General features: G+C 41.7%; 1 protein-coding gene across 4 annotated transcripts in view; it reads left to right on the top strand.

Annotated features, from left to right (window-relative positions):
• Positions 1 to 1,964: 1,964 nt before the first annotated feature.
• The window catches only part of RPL39L (ribosomal protein L39 like), a 76,159-nt gene continuing 58,574 nt past the window's right edge, over positions 1,965 to 19,549 (top strand). Inside the window, exons 1-3 of one of the 4 annotated variants that reach the window (XM_033213018.1) lie at positions 1,965 to 2,411; positions 14,567 to 14,630; positions 16,923 to 16,925. In XM_033213018.1, the coding sequence (XP_033068909.1) occupies positions 2,028 to 2,411; positions 14,567 to 14,630; positions 16,923 to 16,925 (451 nt within the window). In that variant the 5' untranslated portion in view covers positions 1,965 to 2,027. The remainder of the gene's footprint in view (positions 2,412 to 14,566; positions 14,631 to 16,922; positions 16,926 to 19,549) is intronic. The other 3 variants (XM_033213019.1, XM_033213020.1, XM_033213021.1) reach the window with 3 other exon arrangements.

The following is a 19,549-nucleotide window of genomic DNA, read 5'->3' as shown; positions in this document are numbered from 1 at the left end:
TTCTAGGTATCTAATTCTTCCTGATTTAAGCTAGGAGGGCTGTATTTTTCTAGAATTTATCCATCTGTTCTAGGTTTTCTAGTTTATGTGCATAAAGGTGTTCACAGTAGACTCGAATGATCTTTTGTATTTCAGTGGTGTCAGTTGTAATATCTTCTTGTTTCCTTTCTTAATGAGGTTATTTAGATTTTCTCTCTTCTTTACTTGGTTAACCTTGCTAGTGGTCTATCAGTTTTATCTATGTTTTCAAAGAACCAGCTTTTTGTTTCATTTATCTTTTGTGTTTTGTTTTGTTCCAATTTCATTTAGTTCTGCTCTGATCTTGGTTATTTTCTTTCTTCTGCTGGGTTTGGGTTTGGTTTGTTCTTGTTTCTCTAGTTCCTTGAGGTGTGACCTTAGATTATTTGTGCTCTTTCAGACTTTTTGGTGCAGGCTTCTAGGGCTGTGAATTTTCCTCTTAACACCTCCTTTGCTGTAGCTTAGAAGTTTTGATAGGTTGTGTCATTAATGTCATTCAGATCAAAGAATTTTTTAATTTCCATCTTGATTTCGTTTTTGACCCAATTCTCATTCAGGAACAGGTTATTTACTTTCCATGTATTTGCAAGCTGTTGAAGGTGTCTATTGGAGTTGATTTCAAGTTTTATTCCACTGTGGTGTGAAAGAGTGCTTGATATAATTTCGGCCTCCCAAAGTGCTGGGATTACAGGCATGAGCCACTGCGCCCAGCCAGAAAAAATTTTAAAATATTTTGTACACTATTTGAAATGACTATGAACTGCTTTGTTTCAATCAATTAAAAAAATGGGAAATTGGCTTATCTTTTAGATACATTTAAAATGTCAAAGTCCTCCTTAAGCTTCAAGAAAATAAAATCAGTCTCCTTAAAATGAATCAATTACAATGAATTCGTCAAAATATTTATATTGTGTTAAGCTATTTTACCAAGACATTTCAAATTTATATCTCTGCATTAGTTAAAGACAGATTTAGAAATATACTGATTTTCTTCAAATACAGTTTTTAAAGTTACGATGATTAAAGATATGTGTGATCAGTTTATGATTATGTAAAATAACATGTCAATAGTTACAGGATAATGCAGGTAGGTAAGACACCTGTTCTACTATTGTATGATTTCATGATTTAACTGGTGTAATTAGGAAAGGTTTTACATCTAATTTGAACTGTCATATCCACTTTTTTTTTTTTTTTTGAGATGGAGTCTCACTTTGTTGCCCAGGCTGGAGTACAGTGGCATGATCCCAGCTCACTGCAACCTCTGCCTCCAGGGTTCAAGCAATTCTTGTGCCTCAGCCTCCCGAGCAGCTATAGGCACCCGCCACCACACCCGGCTAGTTTTTGTATTTTTGTAGAGACAGGGTTTCATCATGCTGGCCAGGCTGGTCTCGAACTCCTGACCTGAAGTAAACCGGCCACCCTGGCCTCCCAAAGTGCTGGGAAGATACACTTCTAATCACAGCATTTCCAACTATATATTTGGTTGAAACAGTTGAAACTGCCATTGCAGTTACAGCAAAGGTAACAAGAGGTAAATTTCTAATATGTAACAGGAGAGTTGACTTTTCATCTAGAGTTAGCACCAAAATCATTAAATTTGTATAGATATTTGCATTAGCAGAAATCCCATTTTGTTCATGTTGTTTTTAAATAAAGTGACTTATTTAAAATTTAGTTGCACTTTAAAAATCTGTGTTATGGGAGTGGTAATATTGATTCCAGGCAGGAAGATGAGAAAATTGTTAGAGAGGCAGGGATGGAGCTGAGTGGTCCTCCTGGTCTCCAGTGGCCTGGCGGTGGCGCGATGGGAGGGAGAGCGCCCCCTGGAGGCCTAGGCGGTTCCTGGCTCGTGTGCCCGCCGGAACCCAAGCAGTAAGCCTCTGGCCCCGCCAGGGCGTACGAATCCTTTCCTCGTTTATCCAGTATTAAGTCACGCTGTGTGCTAAGTGCCGTGGCCAGGCAGCACCTGCACAACAAGCTGAGGTAAAATAGAGAACTAAGGAAGAATGGGGGACCCCAAAGCCAACTTGGTGACATCACACGCCGGAGTCGGACCCACGGCCCCCGGGCCACAGCTCAGAGGGGCGGGACCGCCCGGGCCGGGGCGGGGCCAGGGCGGGGCCTGTCACCAGGGAAACCGCCCTCCTAGTATCCGCGCGCGGCGGTTGAGCTGCGCCCAGCGAGGCAACTGCCTGCGATCGCCAGTTAGGGGAGGGGCGTCTCGGAGACTCAGAGACACCAAGGCCCCTGCGACGAGGTGGCTGCCGCTAGGGGGCGTCAGGACGACGGACCGGCTTCGAGTTGGGCCCGCCTTTTCCGCCCGCGCCCCACGCCCTTGCAGATCGGCATTCGCGTCCGAGAGCGGGAAAAAAGCAGTGTCCAAGGCGCCGGTAAGTAAAAGTCCGTCGTTACCGGCCGCCTGGGCCCGGTCCGCCCAGCGAACAGGGCGGCGTGAGGGTCACGGGCTGGAAACAATGCCACAGCTCAAGCCGACTCCAACAGTAGTAGCTTTTTTTTTTTTTTTTTCGAGAAAGGGCCTCCATCTTTCGCCCAGACTGGAGTGCAGTGGTGTGATCTAGGCTCACTGCAACTTCCGCCTCCGGGATTCAAGCGATTCTCCCGCCTTAGCCTCCCGAGTAGCTGGGGTTACAGGCGCGCGTCACCACGCCCGGCTAATTTTGTATTTTTAGTAAAGACGGGTTTCACCAATTGGTTAGACTGGTCTTGAACTCCCGACCTCAGGTCATCCGCCCACCTCGGCCTCCCAAAGTGCTGGGATTACAGGCGTGAGCCACCGCGCCCGGCCTACAGTATTGGCTTCTGGAGGCCACTCAGGCACCGCCCGTTTCTAGCTTGGAGAAGGGGAAACCGACAATAAAGTAGCCTTAAAGGGATCCATGTTCCGGCCTGCCACCTTTTCAGGTGTCAGTGTCGTCTAGCTAGTGTTCCTAGAATTACCCAGAATGTCCGTGGCACTGATTCATCAGTGGTTTAATCGGCAAAACCTGGTGTCTTACCTACCTGCCTCATCTGTTCACTGCCTCTTTCTAAGGCGTTCTCACAGTTGCAAACACTTTCTCTTCCTCCACTAATTCCAATAGGTAAGATTTTGGAGTCTCCTTTAAGGTCCCCAGTTTCTCGAAGATAGCCCAAGGAATCTCGCCATTTCCTTGCCTTTTATACATCTGGATTCATCCAGAGACGTAAACCCGGACCACCACCAGCTTCAAAGGGGTCCGACCCGTGCAGTCACATAGGGCTTAGAAGGGCCCCGTCCTTATTTTCGTGCTCTGCTATGGCAATCTTGAAATTCTTAATTTTTAAACCAGCACCCGCCTCCCCTCCCTGCCCCCCACACACATTGTCATTTTGCACTGGCCCTGGCCTTAATTCTCATTTTCTCAAAGGCTGCCATACAACTATAAAAATATAGTTAAAAGAGATTCATCTCTAGACGTGTCAATAGTCACTAGGACATCAAGAGAGGTGGCATGATTCTATTAACTAGGTAGGAGTTGTTGGAATCATAAAGCCTTTGTGATCCAATGCCCACCCTCCACCCCTTCTCAATTTCAGAACCTGAGAGACTGCTTAGAGAAAACCTGAGAGGTTGTAAAGCTGAGCTGTCCAGTACCAAAACTCACTGAACCACATGTAGCTGTTCAGCACTTGAAACGTGGCTGGTCTGAAAAAAGATGTGCTACAAACGTAAAACGCATACCAGCTTTTAAATTCTTTTCCTTTCCTTTTTTTTTTTTTTTTGAGACGGAATATCCCTCCGTCGCTGGAGTGCAGTGATGCAATCTTGGCTCACTGCAACCTCTGCCTCCCGGGTTCAAGTGATTCTCCCGTCTCAGCCTCCCGAGTAGCTGGGATTACAGGTGCCCACCACCACACTGGGCTAATTTTTGTATTTTTAGTAAAGACGGGGTTTCACCATGTTGGCCATGGTTGGCCAGGCTGGTCTCGAATTCCTGACCTCAGGTGATCTGCCCGCCTTAGCCTCCCAAAGTGCTGGGATTGCAGGCATGAGCCACCACACCCAGCCAATTTTTCTTTTTCTTTTTTGGAGACAGAGTCTTACTCTGTTGCCCAGACTGGAGTGCAGTGGCGCGACCTCGGCTCACTGCAACCTCTGCCTCCCGGGTTCAAGTGATCCTCCTGCCTCAGCCTCCCAAGTAGCTGGGACTGCAGGCATGTGCCACCACGCCGGCTAATTATTTTGTATTTTTAGTAGAGATGGGGTTTCACCATGTTGGCCAGGCTGGTCTCGAGCTCCTGACCTCAGGTGATCCACCTGCCTTGGCCTCCCAAAACGCTGGGATTACAGGTGTGAACCACTGGGCCTGACCTTTTTTTTTTTTTTTTTTTTTTTTGAGAAAGAGTGTTGTTCTGTTGCCCAACCTGGAGTGCATTGACTTAATCATGACTCATTGACTTATTACAACCTCAACCTCCTGGGCTCAAGCATCCTCTTGCCTCAGCCTCCTGATCACAGGCATGCACCACCAGGCCCAGCTAGTTTTCAATTTTTGTGTAGAGATGAGGTCTCACTATGAGAAATACTCGGGCTGGTCTCAAACTCCTGAGCTGAAGCAATCCTCCCGCCTCCCAAAATGTTAGGATTACAGGTGTGAGCCACTGCACCCAGCCTAAAGTCTCATTTTTAATTTAAAATATTTTATCCATCTTTATATTAATTACATGCTTAAATGATACTTTAAGTAAATCAGATTAAATATATTCAAATTAATTTCACCTGTCCCTATTTATTTTTTAACATGACTCCTAGAAAATTTTAAATTGTAACTATATGGGACTCACGTAATATTTCTTTGGGAAAACACTTATAAAAGTTTTAAGATATTGGAAACTTCTTATAATGGTCAGAAAAACTGCCTTCCCGTCCCCCCCAAAAAAACTCACATTGACCCTTATTATCTCCCAGAAAATACCACTACCTACTCTTACCCATGTGATCCATATCAAACAACCTTACTAACCCAGCTTAACTCAAAGGCCTTGGCAGTTAAAGAACCACAGCCTAACTACAGATGGTCTAGGACTGCAGAATTATAGTCACTTTTAAGAGAAAGGCTCATACTTCCCCCAGCTGTTGCATTAGACCAATTCAGTTGTTGGCAGACCTGTCTCTACTGTTTTGGCTGTTTGTCCAGTTTTGCATAAGTAAACTGTAAAGAAATTATAGAGAAGGGAAGAAAGACGTCATCAAGGAGGGTGGTCACCTCACCAACTTTCACTCCCAATTATATTGTTACAAACTCTGGCATTGCAGCATCCTTGGCCTTACTTCTTTTTGTCAGTCATACCACTTTAAAAAGTAATTAGCTTTAGTGAAGAAATTGCCGCTGCTCTAGTCTGAAGCATAGATAGGGACAGAAAATGATCTCTAAATTTAAACTTTCACTTGAGCAGTCTCCATTAATTATGGAGTATAAAATGGGTAGACTCCCATATCTTAACCTTTAGTGTTTTGAATGGCTCTCAAAAGCAGTGTGATGCAGGAAGATGTTAGCTCTACATCAGTATGTACTGGATGAGGTCCTAACCCAGTCCTCCTAGAGCCTCTAGTTCCATGGAAAATAACAGAAAAAGAGTTCTTGCTGTTAGTTCACATGAGTGCTGGTTGTTCAAAAGAACCTGGCGTCTCTCTCTTGCTGCCTCTCTCGCCATGCAACATGCCTGCTGCTCCTCCGCCTTCTACCAAGAGTTAAAGCATCAGAAGCCTAGCAGATGCTGGTGCCATGCTTGTACCGCCTGCAAAACCATAAGCCAAATAAAACTCGTTATGAATTGCCCAGCCTCAGGTATTCCTTTATAGCAACGCAAAATGGATTGACACACTTGGTGTATGTCTTCCTCTGGAAAGATGTGGCTCTGTTTGTGAGCTACCTCACCCACGAGTGTGTTTTGCCTATTCACTGCTTACCCGTCTGTATTAGTCTTCCAGGCTGCTGATAAAGACATACCCTAGACTGGGCAATTTACAAAATAAAGAGGTTTATTGGGCTTACGGTTCCACATGGCTGGGGAGGCCTCACAATCATGGCAGAAGGCAAGGAGGAGCAACATCTTACGTGGGTGACAGAAGGGCAAACAACTTGTGCAGGGAGACTCCCATTTTTAAAGCCATCAGAGCTCATGAGACTTATCCACTATCACAAGAACAGCACAGGAAAGACCCGCCCTCATGATTCAATTACCTCCCACCTGGTTCCTCCCATGACACATGGGAATTGTGGGAGTTAACAATTCAAGATGAGATTTGGGTGAGGACACAGCCAAACCGTATTACCATCCCATCATGAGGCTCAGTCTCAGCTATGCTTCTGAACTGCTTTGCCTCAGGAGCCACAGTATTTGACAAAGCCTTAGAAGCTGGATCTCCACCCCAGTAGACACCTGCAGGTGACTGAAATGAGATTGCCCCATCAGGGTGGGAGGATCTATCATCATGCAGCCATGTAATTTCTTAAGAAATTAAGGAAGGTTTAAGCGAAAAAGCCTTGGCAAGTTGAGTTGGGAAAGCATGTCTACCACTGGCTCAAATGACTGCCTTTCTGAGGCTTCTCTTTCACCCAACATGCAAAGGTCAATCTTATGTGCAACAGCACCTTTCAACCATGATCAACCATGATCAGGTCAGCACTCTGAGATAGGATTGAGGTGTGTACACCACAGAATGCAAAATATTTGGGAATCCCTGGAAGCATGACAGAGGTGGGAACTGGAAGTTGAAGCTTAAGCATTCCTCCTGGCACTGAGAAAGGCTTGGTCTTGTCCTGATCTCTGGCTTTTGGTAGTGAAGCCACTTGGGCCTGTAGTTTTGTTACAAGATTTTTGACTACACAATTCAACATCTTTAACAGACATAGAACTACTTAGGTTATGCACTTACATGAGCTTTGGTAGTACCCATCTCATAAGGAATTTGTGCATTTCCTTACAAGACTTTGATGACTAAGTTGACTTTATGGGCATGCAATAATTTGTGATATTATTCTATCTGTTTAATGTCCTGAGACCTGTAGCATTATCCCCGTTATCATTGCAGACGTTGGTAATTTGTGTCTTCTCTCTCTTTTTTTTAATCAGTCAGGCTAAAGTAGTTTGGGCAATACTGACATTTTGAGCTGGATAATTCTTTGTCATATGGGACTCACCTGTGCATTGTAGGATGTTCAGCAGCATCCCTGGCCTCCACCCACTAGAGGTAGCAGCACTTCTCCAGTGGTGACAACCAAAATATCTCCAGACATTGCCAAATGTCTCCTGAAAGGCAGAATTGCCCCTGGTTGTACACCACTGCTTTAAACTACTTTATCTCTGTTACCATGTTTTCTGGTTCAAGCGTTTTCATTTAATGTATACAAATTTTTATCTGCTGAAATTCCCCTCTGGTCATTCATGTTCCTGTCTATTTTTTTCCACTAGAACCTTCAATATATATGATTAATGTATTGATCAAATTTATTTTAAGTTCCCCCTCTCTTAGTTCTAACACTTAGATTATCTGTGAGTGTGGTTCTGTTGATTACTTTCCCTCTTCACAATGATTTGTTTTTTTCTTTTTCATGCTCATAATATTTTATCAAATGTCAAGCATCTTGTGTAGGACAGTGGGGGGTTGAGATAATCTGTGCCCCAAAATAAGCATGCTTTTTCTGCTAGGTCAGTAATGTGGGGTCTTGAATCAGTCTACTCAGTAGTTAAGCCGGGTTTGGGTTTTATTGGTCCATCTTCAGTACACCAGCAGGTTCGATTTCCTCTATTACCTTATGCTTAGGGTAGCGTGCTAGAGGGATTTTCTCAATATCCTATTTCATTCTCAGCTTCCAGCCTTCACACTGAGCCTGTACCACGCAGGAGTCTCTCTCCATGCTTTTGCCTTTCACCCTGCTTGTTACTTGGTGCTTGCTATCTTGGTAGAGGAGGCCAGAAGACTATTGGTCATCCTGGTCCAACATCAGTCTTGGGTAAGGAATGGTCTGGGCAGATTTTTTGCCTTTTCCACAGTAAGAGCTTACTTCCCTGTATCGGTCTGATTTCACACTGCTATAAAGAACTACCCGAGACTGGGTAATTTATAAAGGAAATAGGTTTAATTGACTCACAGTTCCACATGGCTGGAGAGGCCTCAGGAAACTTACAATCTGGCAGAAGGCAAAGGGGAAGCAAAGCACATCTTAGGTGGTGGCAGGAAGGAGAGAGAGTGAAGGGGGAAGTGCCACTTTTAAACCATCAGATCTCACGAGATCCCCCTCACTATCACAAGAACAGGGTTGGGGAAACCACCCACATGATCCAATCACCTCCCACCAGGTCCCTCCCTCGACAGGTGGGGATTACAATTTGAGATGGGATTTGGGTGGGGACACAAAGCCAAACCCTATACAGATCTTCATCACCAACGGAGGCTCTCTCTAGTCTTCTGCCTTGTCCCAAGTCTTTTTCATCAGTACCCAGTAGAGATGATGGAAGAGAGACTGAAAGTGGAAGCAAACTGTCTTTATGTCTGAGGCTCCCAGGGTTGGTTTTTTTTTGTTTGTTTGTCTGTCTGAAGCTCCCAGGGTTTGGTTTTGTTTGCTTTAATTATTATACTTTATGTTCTAGGGTACATGTGCACAACGTGCAGGTTTGTTACGAATGTATACATGTGCCATGTTGGTGTGCTGCACCCATTAACTCGTCATTTGCATTAGGTATATCTCCTAATGCTATCCCTCCTCCCTCCCCCTACCCCACAACAGGCCCCAGTGTGTAATATTCCCCTTCCTGTGTCCAAGTGTTCTTATTGTTCAATTCCCACCTATAAGTGAGAACATGTGGTGTTTGGTTTTCTGTTCTTGCGATAGTTTACTGAGAATGATGGTTTCCAGCTGCATCCATATCCCTACAAAGGACATGAACTCATCCTCTTTTGTGGCTGCATAGTATTCCATGGTGTATATGTGCCACATTTTCTTAATCCAGTCTGTCATTGATGGACATTTGGGTTGGTTCCAAGTCTTTGCTATTGTGAATAGTGCCGCAATAAACATACGTGTGCATGTGTCTTTATAGCAGCATGATTTATAATGCTTTGGGTGTATACTCAGTAATGGGATGGCTGGGTCAAATGGTATTTCTAGTTCTAGATCCTTGAGAAATCACCACACTGTCTTCCACAATGGTTGAACTAGTTTACAGTCCCACCAACAGTGTAAAAATGTTCCTATTTCTCCACATCTTCTCCAGCACCTGTTGTTTCCTGACTTTAATGATCACCATTCTAACTGGTGTGAGATGGTATCTCATTGTGGTTTTGATTTGCATTTCTCTGATGGCTAGTGATGATGAGCATTTTTTCATGTGTCTGTTGGCTGCATAAATGTCTTCTTTTGAGAAGTGTCTGTTCATATCCTTTGCCCACTTTTTGATGGAGTTGTTTGTTTTTTTCTTGTAAATTTGTCTGAGTTCTTTGTAGGTTCTGGATATTAGCCCTTTGTCAGATGAGTAGATTGCAAAAATCTTCTCCCATTCTGTAGGTTACCTGTAAAGCCAAAATTGACAAATGGGATCTAATTGAACTAAAGAGCTTCTGCACAGCGAAATAAACTACCATCAGAGTTAACAGGGGTTTTATACTCTCATGCTAGTCCACACTTGACCGTTAGCAATTCATTAACAATTTTAGCTGAATTCTTATCAGTGTATGAGGTACTTGATGTCTCTTCTTCAGTGCTCATGTCCCTTTGCTCCTTTGCCAGGCCAGTCTTTCCTTGGATTTCAAGCTACTTTATTGGTCTGTGACCTTAGGTAGGGTGACCAGTTGTTCCAATTTGCCTGGATCTGAGGAATTTCCCAGGATATGGGACTTTTAGTTCTAATATGGAGGTAGTCCAGTTGGTCTTCCTAACCTCAGTCCTCTGAGTTTCAGGAAAAATTATTTCGTCGTTTTCTGGTTGTTGGCATAGGAGCGATGCGCTTTCTAGGTTTCTACATCCTGGGCAGAAGACAAATTACTGAAATATTTATACATGTTGAATATGGACAAAAGTGGCTCTTGAGACAGTGAGAAACCATACGGGGGAAACATCTGTTTCTTACTAAAGTAGGGGGGTTCTTGTGAAATCTTCCCTAAAATAGAGAATAAGCAAAATCATTTCAGTATCTGCCATTCTTTTGTCTGTCAGCATCAGATTTATCTGATTACCTAAATGAACGCTCGTTGAAGAGCTGGGTCCACACCTATTCCTTCTACACCTATAGTTAGCATTCCACCAGCACCACACTTATACTTTACCCCCAGCAACTGAGCATCTTTCATAGATTTTTGAGCAACATTTTTTTCAAAATAAAAATCTGTATTCTCTCTCATCAAAGGAAGATGGCTGAGTGTAGCAGTAATCTTCGAATATTAATATTGACCATTTCTGGGTGAATAAGCCCATGTGTGTACACATGCGTGTATAATCTTGCTATCAGCTGCCTGGAGGCATATTTGGTTTATGTTGCCATGGGCAGTACCTCTGGTATTGTGTTTTTTATTTCAGATATTGTGGGAACCAGGAGTGTTTCTGACTTCTGCAACCATCACTAATGGTTATGTGGTAGGCAGCCTCCAGGAAATGCTCTGTATCTGGTGTGACGACGAAAGCTTTATCATGTACTCAATTACTCTTTTGAGTATCCTTGAGTATCCAAGAAAAATATAACCTCTTGAGGAGCTTATGGTCTGTGTATGTGATATCTTCCTATTAAATAGTCAGGATAGTGACATTAGTACAATGGAATCAACACAGAAATCTTAAAACTGGGAACATTTATAATTTCAACAACTGTAGGCTTTATACAGCTGTAGATATAAAAATAACAGCTAAGACCTGTATTGTGTTTTTTATGTGCCAAACATTGTCCTAAATGTTTCATACTCATGACTACACTAAATCTCTACCTATATAAGCTTCATAACAACCCTATGGTGTTAAATGTTACTATCCACATATTACAGATTAGAAAAATAAGGAACAACAGGGCTAAGAAATGTTTTCCAGGTCACACTAATAGCAAGTGGGGGCAGTGACACTTGAACCTGTACAGTTTCTTTCCACAGTTCTTTTTTTTTTTTTTTCTTAATGAGAAGGAGTCTCACTCTCTCCCAGGCTGGAGTGCAGTGGCGTGATCCTGGCTCACTGCAACCTCCGCCTCCTGGGTTCAAGCAATTTTCCTGCCTCAGCCTCCTGAGTAGCTGGGATTAGAGGCACCTGCCACCACACCTGGCTAATTCTTGTATTTTTAGTAGAGACGGGGTTTTACCATGTTGGTCAGGCTGGTCTTGAACTCAAAACCAGGTGACCCGCCCGCCTCAGCCTCCCGAAATTCTGGGATTACAGGCATGAGCCACTGTGCCCGGCTCTCCAGAGTTCTTTTTAACCACTGCAACAGTGGTCGCAAATACAGAAGACAGAAAATATTTCAACTCGCAGGATGATGTAGAGAAAGTGAGAGCTGTATATGTGAAAAAAAGCCTTTTAAATACCACTTTGATTTTAGGCCATGTGCCAACCAAGGATGTACAGAAAGCTGAAAGAGGACTTGCTAAGGAAAATAAGTTAGCAAGTGGTACAGTGATGCCCTGGGCTCATAAGTCAACAAACAGCATGAAATATACAGATAGTTGTGCCCATTTGATAGAAGTGTCATGTGATGCAGATGACAGTAACAGTGGAAGTGCTAAAAAAAAACAAACAAACAAACTTGCAAGAACAGCCCTACCTCTGCATATAAAATACTTGAGTACTTTCAGTTTCAAAATTAAAGATTGCTCAGAAACCACTTGCCATACAGAAGAAATTTAGGATGAAAATTTTTATCAAATGATTGAGAATGTGTTAGGTCATTCTTAGATTGCTATAAGGAAATACCTGAGACTTGGTAATTTATAAAAAGAGGTTTAATTGGCTTGTGGTTCTACAGACTGTCTAGGAAGCATAGCGCTAGCATCTGCTCTGCTTCTGAGGAGGCCTCAGGGAGCTTTTATTTATGGCAGAAGGTGAAATGGGAGCAGCCACGGCACATGGCAAAAGCAAGAGTGAGAGAGAGAGTTGGGGAAATGGAAGTAGCACACACTTTTAAATTACCAGACCCACAAGAACTCACTGTCACGATGGCAGCACCAAGCCACGAAGGATCCATTCCCACGACCCAGACACCTCCCACCAGGCCCCAACCTTCAGCACTGGTGATTACAATTCAGCATGAGATTTGGGCGGGGACAAATATCCAAACTATTAGGTTGGTGCAAAAGTAATTGTGGCTTAATACATCAGAGAATAAAACCAATGAATGGAAAGTAGAAAGAACTTTGCTTTGAAGATGACATCATGGATGTGATCAACTCATGTGAATCAAAGTAGATTCACAAACGACTAGAATATCTCACAAACCCTGAGACTGGTTCTTGTAAGAGAATACACAGGAAAGACAGGACAGTCAACAAGAATATTCAAAGCATTTGGCGAGGGCGGAGTAGGATGATTGATTTTCAAGTCAACTGATTATTACAACAAAATATATGTAGGAGATGAAGTATTTTAGCCTAGCCCAAGGGAAATCACTAATATCCTCTCTATACTTACTGGGTGGGTAACCTAGATGATACAATACAGCTCTTATTAAGTGGCACTTATTATGTGTGAGTCTGAGATTCTCACAGAGGCACACACACACACACAAAAGCTGGGGGGTGAGGGGGTATAGTGGTGGCCTGGGAGTAGGGAGGAAAACTCAGATTGTGTTAAAAGATACAATGCAGACATTTTATAGGTTTGTTTCTTAAGGTTAACTTTATAGTCCAAAAGGTAGAGAGGGTTGATAATCCAGTACAATTTGTAGACATTGATGAAAAGATACTACATATTTTGTGCTTTACTATAACACATTTTATCTTTAAGACAAGGTAACCAACCATTTAATGTAACAAGCTTAGCTAAGTCTTGATAATTTAGAATTTTCTACTCAAAATAATTGAGTGAGGATGTCCTTTTGTAGAACGAATTACGTGTTTAAGGTATTGTTGTCAATGAGGAGGAGGAGGAGCACTGCTGTCCTAAGATCAACTCTATTCTGAGGCCATGGTTATGCTTTTGTTTGAAAAAAAAAAAGATTATTACTTTCTAAATAGAAGTATCCCAGAGAAGACTGGGTTTGAGGTTTGGTGAAGGTTACATTTTGAGTAAAGGACACAGAGGACATTGGATTGGCAGTGTTCAGTGTGTGTGGTTTTTCATGTCTCCCCAAATCCTCCCAGGAGATGTATTTAGGCTGCTAAAACCCACTGTTTTACCTGCTCAGGAAGCGAGCTTATCAAACATCTTTTATCCTCAACTATATTATCTTGAAATTGCAGCGTATTAACTCACATGGTTGCAAAAACTGCCTTTCACTAGTCTGACCATCTGGATCTTCAATATCCAGGAACAATCCTTGCTAAGCTATCATCATATCATCATTGTCTTGCCACATTGCCTGCAGTTGATATGATAATGATTAGGCATCATAACATAGAGTCATTTTGTAACAGTGGAAGGAGAGGATGTTGTAAGGGATGTGTGCATACAGCTCTCTGCAAGCCTCTGGGTATAATGGGGCTGAGCAAAGCAACAGGTATAATAGGGTCCGGCCAGGTGTTACCACATAAATGGGGAGACATATCTGGACTTCGGATGTGTTGTGATGTTTACAGGCATAACAAAACCCAGCTGCATATTTTTTTGCCATAGCCTCAGCCAGTAGCTTGCCACAGGGAGGCATTACACACAGACCTTGCTGTGGGAACTATTTGATTGTTCAAATACCTATCTGGTACATCACCAGGCATAGGCAGCTACTGACTAACTGCCAGAATCAGTAACTATAATAACTGTTATAGGCCAGGCTTGCTGGCACATGCCCATAGTCCCAGCTACTCAGGAGACTGAGGCGGGAGGATGGCTCAAGGCCAGGCATTTGAGGCTGCAGTGAGCTAGGATCATGCTACTATGCTCCAGCATGGACAACAGAATGAGACCCTGTCTCAAAAAGAGAGAAAGAAATGTATATAAAAAAGCTGTTATAATGGTTTCCTCACAAACGAAAGGTGAGGAGGGCTTGTATAATAACTATGTTGATACCATGAATCAAAAAATGGCCAATATTACTGTTTCTTGAAGTTTTTGGAAGAATCTAATCCCCAAAAAGAGCCTATTTTTCATAAACACAAGAAACAGGTGTACACATCCCAGATTTTATTAATGTTGTTTGAGGATTTGTGAGTGGGAATTCAAAAGCAAGCACAGGCTGCACTGATCAGTTTAATATTATATATTTCAGTTTTTTTTGTCATTGCCTCTCTTTCTGCAAAAAGACTTCCTATATTTTCTCTTAAGGTTTTCACAAATTTCAGGCCAATTGATGAACACTACTTTCACCCACAGGTATAAGGTTTAACTGAAAATAGTAAGATCTTACTGTTGCTCTTACACACTGGATATTTTCTTTTCAGATTTTATTTGGAGAGAAGCAAGCATCTTTGCCTCTTTGGAGTAGGAAATTCAGACTTGAAAAAGGTAGGATTTTCTTCCTCTGTCTTTCAACTTGTGAAAAAAATTAAAGTGTAATTTTCAAAAGTGGACACTTTGTTAAAAATTTAAGATAGTTTAGTTTTGTAGATACTTCTAAATTAGGGATGAAGGCTGTAGATAGTATATCTGAATTTTAAACTGCTTTAAATATGGTTTTCAGAAACTTAAACTTTTCTCGTCTTAATTTTCAAAACTATTTAATTTTGTGAACTAATTACATTTCAAACTAAAGTGAAAGGAGTTATGTCTTGGAACTTGACAAACTTTTGCATTTTATACTTTAGGCACTGATTATAAATGAAGGTGGCAGGATGATGGTAGACAGGATTTACACCATGACATTTGAACTATATGATTGAATGGGAAAGGGAAACCAGTTATCTCATTATGCATTAAAATAGGCACTAAAGTGTAAATGTGTAGTTTAACAATGACACCTGTATAATTACTACCCAGGCTAAGAAATAGAAAATTACCAGCATTCTAGGAAATATATGCATATTGCTTCTAAGTAACAGCCCTTCTCCTCCCCACAGGTGACCACTATCTTTACCTGTATACTAAAATTCCTTTTTTCATACCAGTGGTTCCCAGAGTTTGGTCTGGCATCAGCATCATCTGGGAATCTGTTAGAAATGCAAATTCTTGGGTTCATTCTCTGATCTATTACATTTATGTATTTTTTATGGGATGCATATTTATATGATAAAATATAAAGCAATGATTCTCAAACTTTAACATGTATCAGAATGACCTGAATGGCGTTTTAAAACACAGATGCTGGGTCCTACCTAGAGTTTCTAGTGATCTCTTTCTATTGTCTGTTTTAATCATTGATTCCAATTTTCTTATATGCTGGATATGTTTGACCCTCTGCTAGTCATTGCACTTGAAATGTCATTTTGTGGAAATAATTGTCTGGCCTACAATTAAGATAGTTTGCCCCAAAGATCACACGTATTTGCTTTTGTTGGGTACCTGCAAGTACTACAAGTTTGGGCCCACCTGTTCAAAGTTTGATATTTCCTGGACAACTCAGAGGAGTCTCATCACATTCAGATTATTACAATTCTTGTTCACGTTCACTCTGAAATTTTGGATCCCAGATTGTTGTAGGAGAAGGTCTCCTGACAGACTCCCTAACTTTTATGAACCCAGGGTTTTGTTTTCAATCTCCTCTGTACTCTGAAAGGCTGTCAAAATGGAGTTCCTAATGTTCTGGGATTAGCAGTGCTTTCAGTGAAAAAGTGGCTTCAGGCTTGTTTACTTCTCTTGATTCTTTGCTTCTCTTTACTCCTGGCCTGATAATTCCTTACTGTTTTGTAATCTCTTTGAGGCTTTTAAAAAGATTATTTGAAATATATTTTACCCAGTTTTTTAGTTGTTTTGTTTTCAGCTGTCAGACTGACCTAAATAACCTAGGCCATCATTACTAGAAATGGGAAATAAATTAATAAGGCACAATATTTTTCAGAGTACTGTGGTTTTTCAAAACATTAAAAAGCAATAGATGGGCTGGGCATGGTGGCTCAAGCCTGTAATCCCAGCTACTTGGGTGGCTGAGGCAGGAGAATTGCTTGAACCCGGGAGGTGGAGGTTGCAGTGAGCCAAGACGGCGCCATTGCACTCCAGCCTGGGCAACAAGAGTGAAACTCCGTCTCAAAAAAAAAAGCTATAGATGTTTATATTTTTGGGAACAAAAAGTTCTTTTTGTTAGTCTACAACTTTAATCAGACATGGGACACACAAGATGATTTGGATACAAAAACCCTTTTTTGTTAAAAGATTCCCAGAGTTCCATATTTAAAAATATTTATGACCTTTAACCTTATGACCTTAAATAGTGATATAACCTTTAACCACTCCAGAGTGCTCTGATATTTACACAGTGGGTTCCAGAAGTGCTTCCCACAACTTCAGAAAGCCTCACAAAATGCAGAAGTGTACCTAGTACAATATCCACTTCACGATTCGTGATACTGATATCAAACACTAGGGTCTCAGTCTAGGTCCCATTGCTTGCCGCACGCAAAGAAGCAAGTATTGCCAGGGAAGTCTTTATTATTTTACAGTTGATGTCAACCAGAGAGACCAGAGCCAAACCTCAAATCCATCTCCTTGCTCCAAGCAAAGTTAGGGGTTTATATAGTGGGGAAGGAAAACAGGAGAGCAAGGAAGAGGAGTTGATCAACAGGCAGCAGGTGGTCGAATGGGGGATCCAGTATCTCACTGTAACCACGTGCACAAAGACAGTGATTAGGGCTGGGTAAGGAAGAGGAAGTGGTCAACAGGCAGCAGGTGCATCTTGGTCTGGGTGCAGCGATTCAGAAAGCCACAAGATGCAGGAACTCCCAGTTCTGAGCCACAAATAACAGAGGGTGCTTTTCACATCACACAGAGGCTTTCTAGCCACGGCACTTCTTAAGTTACAAGGCAAGTTATGGCCAACCTCCATCCAACCCTTAGTTGATAACTTATGTTTAAAACAACATATTGACCTTTAAACCAATATGACACCACCATTATTACTTTCACACAACTTATCTCTTAAAAATCAAAATATTGCTCTTACAATTATAAAATTTCTTAATATAAATTTCCATTTCTTATTATAAAATCCTACTTTATGAAAAGATGTGGAGAGCCAGGACCACCATGAAGCCCACTCAGTTTAACCACTTCCTTATAGATATATCTTACTGCATCCCATGTGTTTTGTTTGGGATATAGGTATTTTCCTTATGTAGTAGCACATGCTCCTCCTCTCTTCCCAGCTAGAATATGATCTAAAGACATGTGGTTTTAGACCACGTTTATTATGGCTACCATTTCTTTGGTATTACTTTTGAATAGCTGGTCATATATAATAGCTGTATCACTGATTGCTGAGGTTGCCCAGTCAACTGAACTTTGGAAATTACATAACAAATTCTGTTTCTGAGCCTAGTAAGAATTTTGAGGAACCATTTAATTGCCCTAGTGGTCTAGTTATGCCCAAATAGCTGCCACTACTGTATTCCTCAGGCAGCCATTGGTGTGCACATGCCCCCTATATCCAGTAAGTAGAATAATGAGGAGTGGGCCTATCCTTTTTGCCAAAATCCGGAGTCCAATTTTTGATATTCAATGTGGATGTTAAAGAATGGGACCCTTATGAGCACCCTGATGTTACAAGCACTAGTGCCTATTCCCGTGAACTCTCAGAATCATCTAGATATGGCTGAAGATTATGCTTAGGACAGCAAGGGTCAGGAAATGTATGTCTTGGGGTTTAGGGATAGATATCTTTCTGGCACCTCTAGTTAAATGGCCAAGTATGATTGCATCTGATAGAGATTTGATAAATCTCACGAGCCTCCATCTCCACATGTGCTTTCTTTCAACTGCAGCAGGCCTTCCATTTATGATCACTTAATAAACTTCGCCTTTGCATAGGCTATCCAGGTTCTAGAATTTGTCCAGTTTTTAACTTGGTACCATGATTCCCCATCTCTCAGTTTTCTGGAATGAAGTGTGTATCTCCAGTACTTGGGATCTATATTACACTGTATTTGTAGCCTCTAGACTAATTATATAACTTGGCATATAGCCAGAGGTATGTGATTCAGTATTTTCTTGGGAAGATTTAACTCCTGCAGGTCCTCTGAATCACCTGAGATGTGTAGGGCAATAAGTGTAATCATTCCTTTTAAGGTAAAACTGCCCTCATAACCATTACTATTGTACTAGAATGAGGACTACTGACTTACTGGCTATCAGCTTATTTCAGTTGGTATTATAACCAGTTCTTTCCATTCTTTCACTGTCTCCAACGCAGATCAGATATCTCTTTGAGTTTCTTTTTAAAAGTTTCCATGAGAGTTAGTTCTAGCTAAGAGCTGTAGGTCACTGGCATTGAACTGTCAGGAAATACCTGGTCAGAGCTCCTAGCCCAAAGCATCTCCAAAGGTGAGCACCCTATCATCCTGTTCACTGGGAACTAGTACTTGGAATAGTGCAGTAAACTCTTTGTCCTACTGTAGTTATTTATCTTACTACAGTAAATTTTTCTTAGAGAAGACTTTCACACAAGGTTGGCTTCAAGAACCCTAAGCAGTACAACCCGGCTTCCCAAGGGAGAGGATGTTAGACCCTGGGTTTGTTGGCAACCCAGTCTAGTTCTTTCCCTGCATTCTTGAAAGCTTTTTTTCTGAAGTGGTTAGAGCCAAGTAGTCACTGATAGAGATTGTGTAGAGGGAATTCATATACAAAGGGTAGAACAGGGTCTGCTAGATAGCTAGCTAAAGTCAGCATGTGGTAAATTTAGGAAGAACTGTGATTGGTAGCTAAAGGTTCTTTGCTGCTAATGTACGGGAAGAAAATAAAAGGATTGGACAGAAATAGTAGTGTGCCTTCCCTATCTTTATCACCCACTTGTCATTTTCAGGCCTATTTGTTATTCTCTTAACCTGTAGACTCTACAAGGATACTTATGGCTTAGTTTCCAGTGTTTTGTATTTCATGAAACATTTGTATCTCAACCACACCCCACCCTATACCCCAACTTACTTACCTACTTATCTGTTCCTTGCACATAAAGTCTCCTGCTCCTGGAAGTTCCCAGTGGGAAGGTATACAAATCTGGGGACATTGGCCTCCCCACTAGGACAGTTGTCTCAGAAGTGTCTGAAGTTTGGATATTAGGGTTGAAGAGCAGACAGGACAATTAGCACTCTTATTTCTTCTGGTATTTCCTTACCATGACATTTATGGGTTGCCCATCAGTTTGGGCTTTTTTTTCCACCCCATTTTTCAATACCTAGACTAATAAGTATTTCTATTGAGAACTTCCTTTTTCTCTTTTTAAATTTCCCTCTATTTTCTTTTGATTATTTTGAGAGCTGAAATTCACAGAAGTATCCTAA

Source organism: Trachypithecus francoisi, unplaced genomic scaffold (genome assembly GCF_009764315.1).
Source record: "Trachypithecus francoisi isolate TF-2019V2 unplaced genomic scaffold, Tfra_2.0 Lachesis_group0, whole genome shotgun sequence".
In the NCBI taxonomy this organism is placed as follows: domain Eukaryota; kingdom Metazoa; phylum Chordata; class Mammalia; order Primates; family Cercopithecidae; genus Trachypithecus; species Trachypithecus francoisi.
This window is presented reverse-complemented; position numbering and strand designations above follow the sequence as displayed.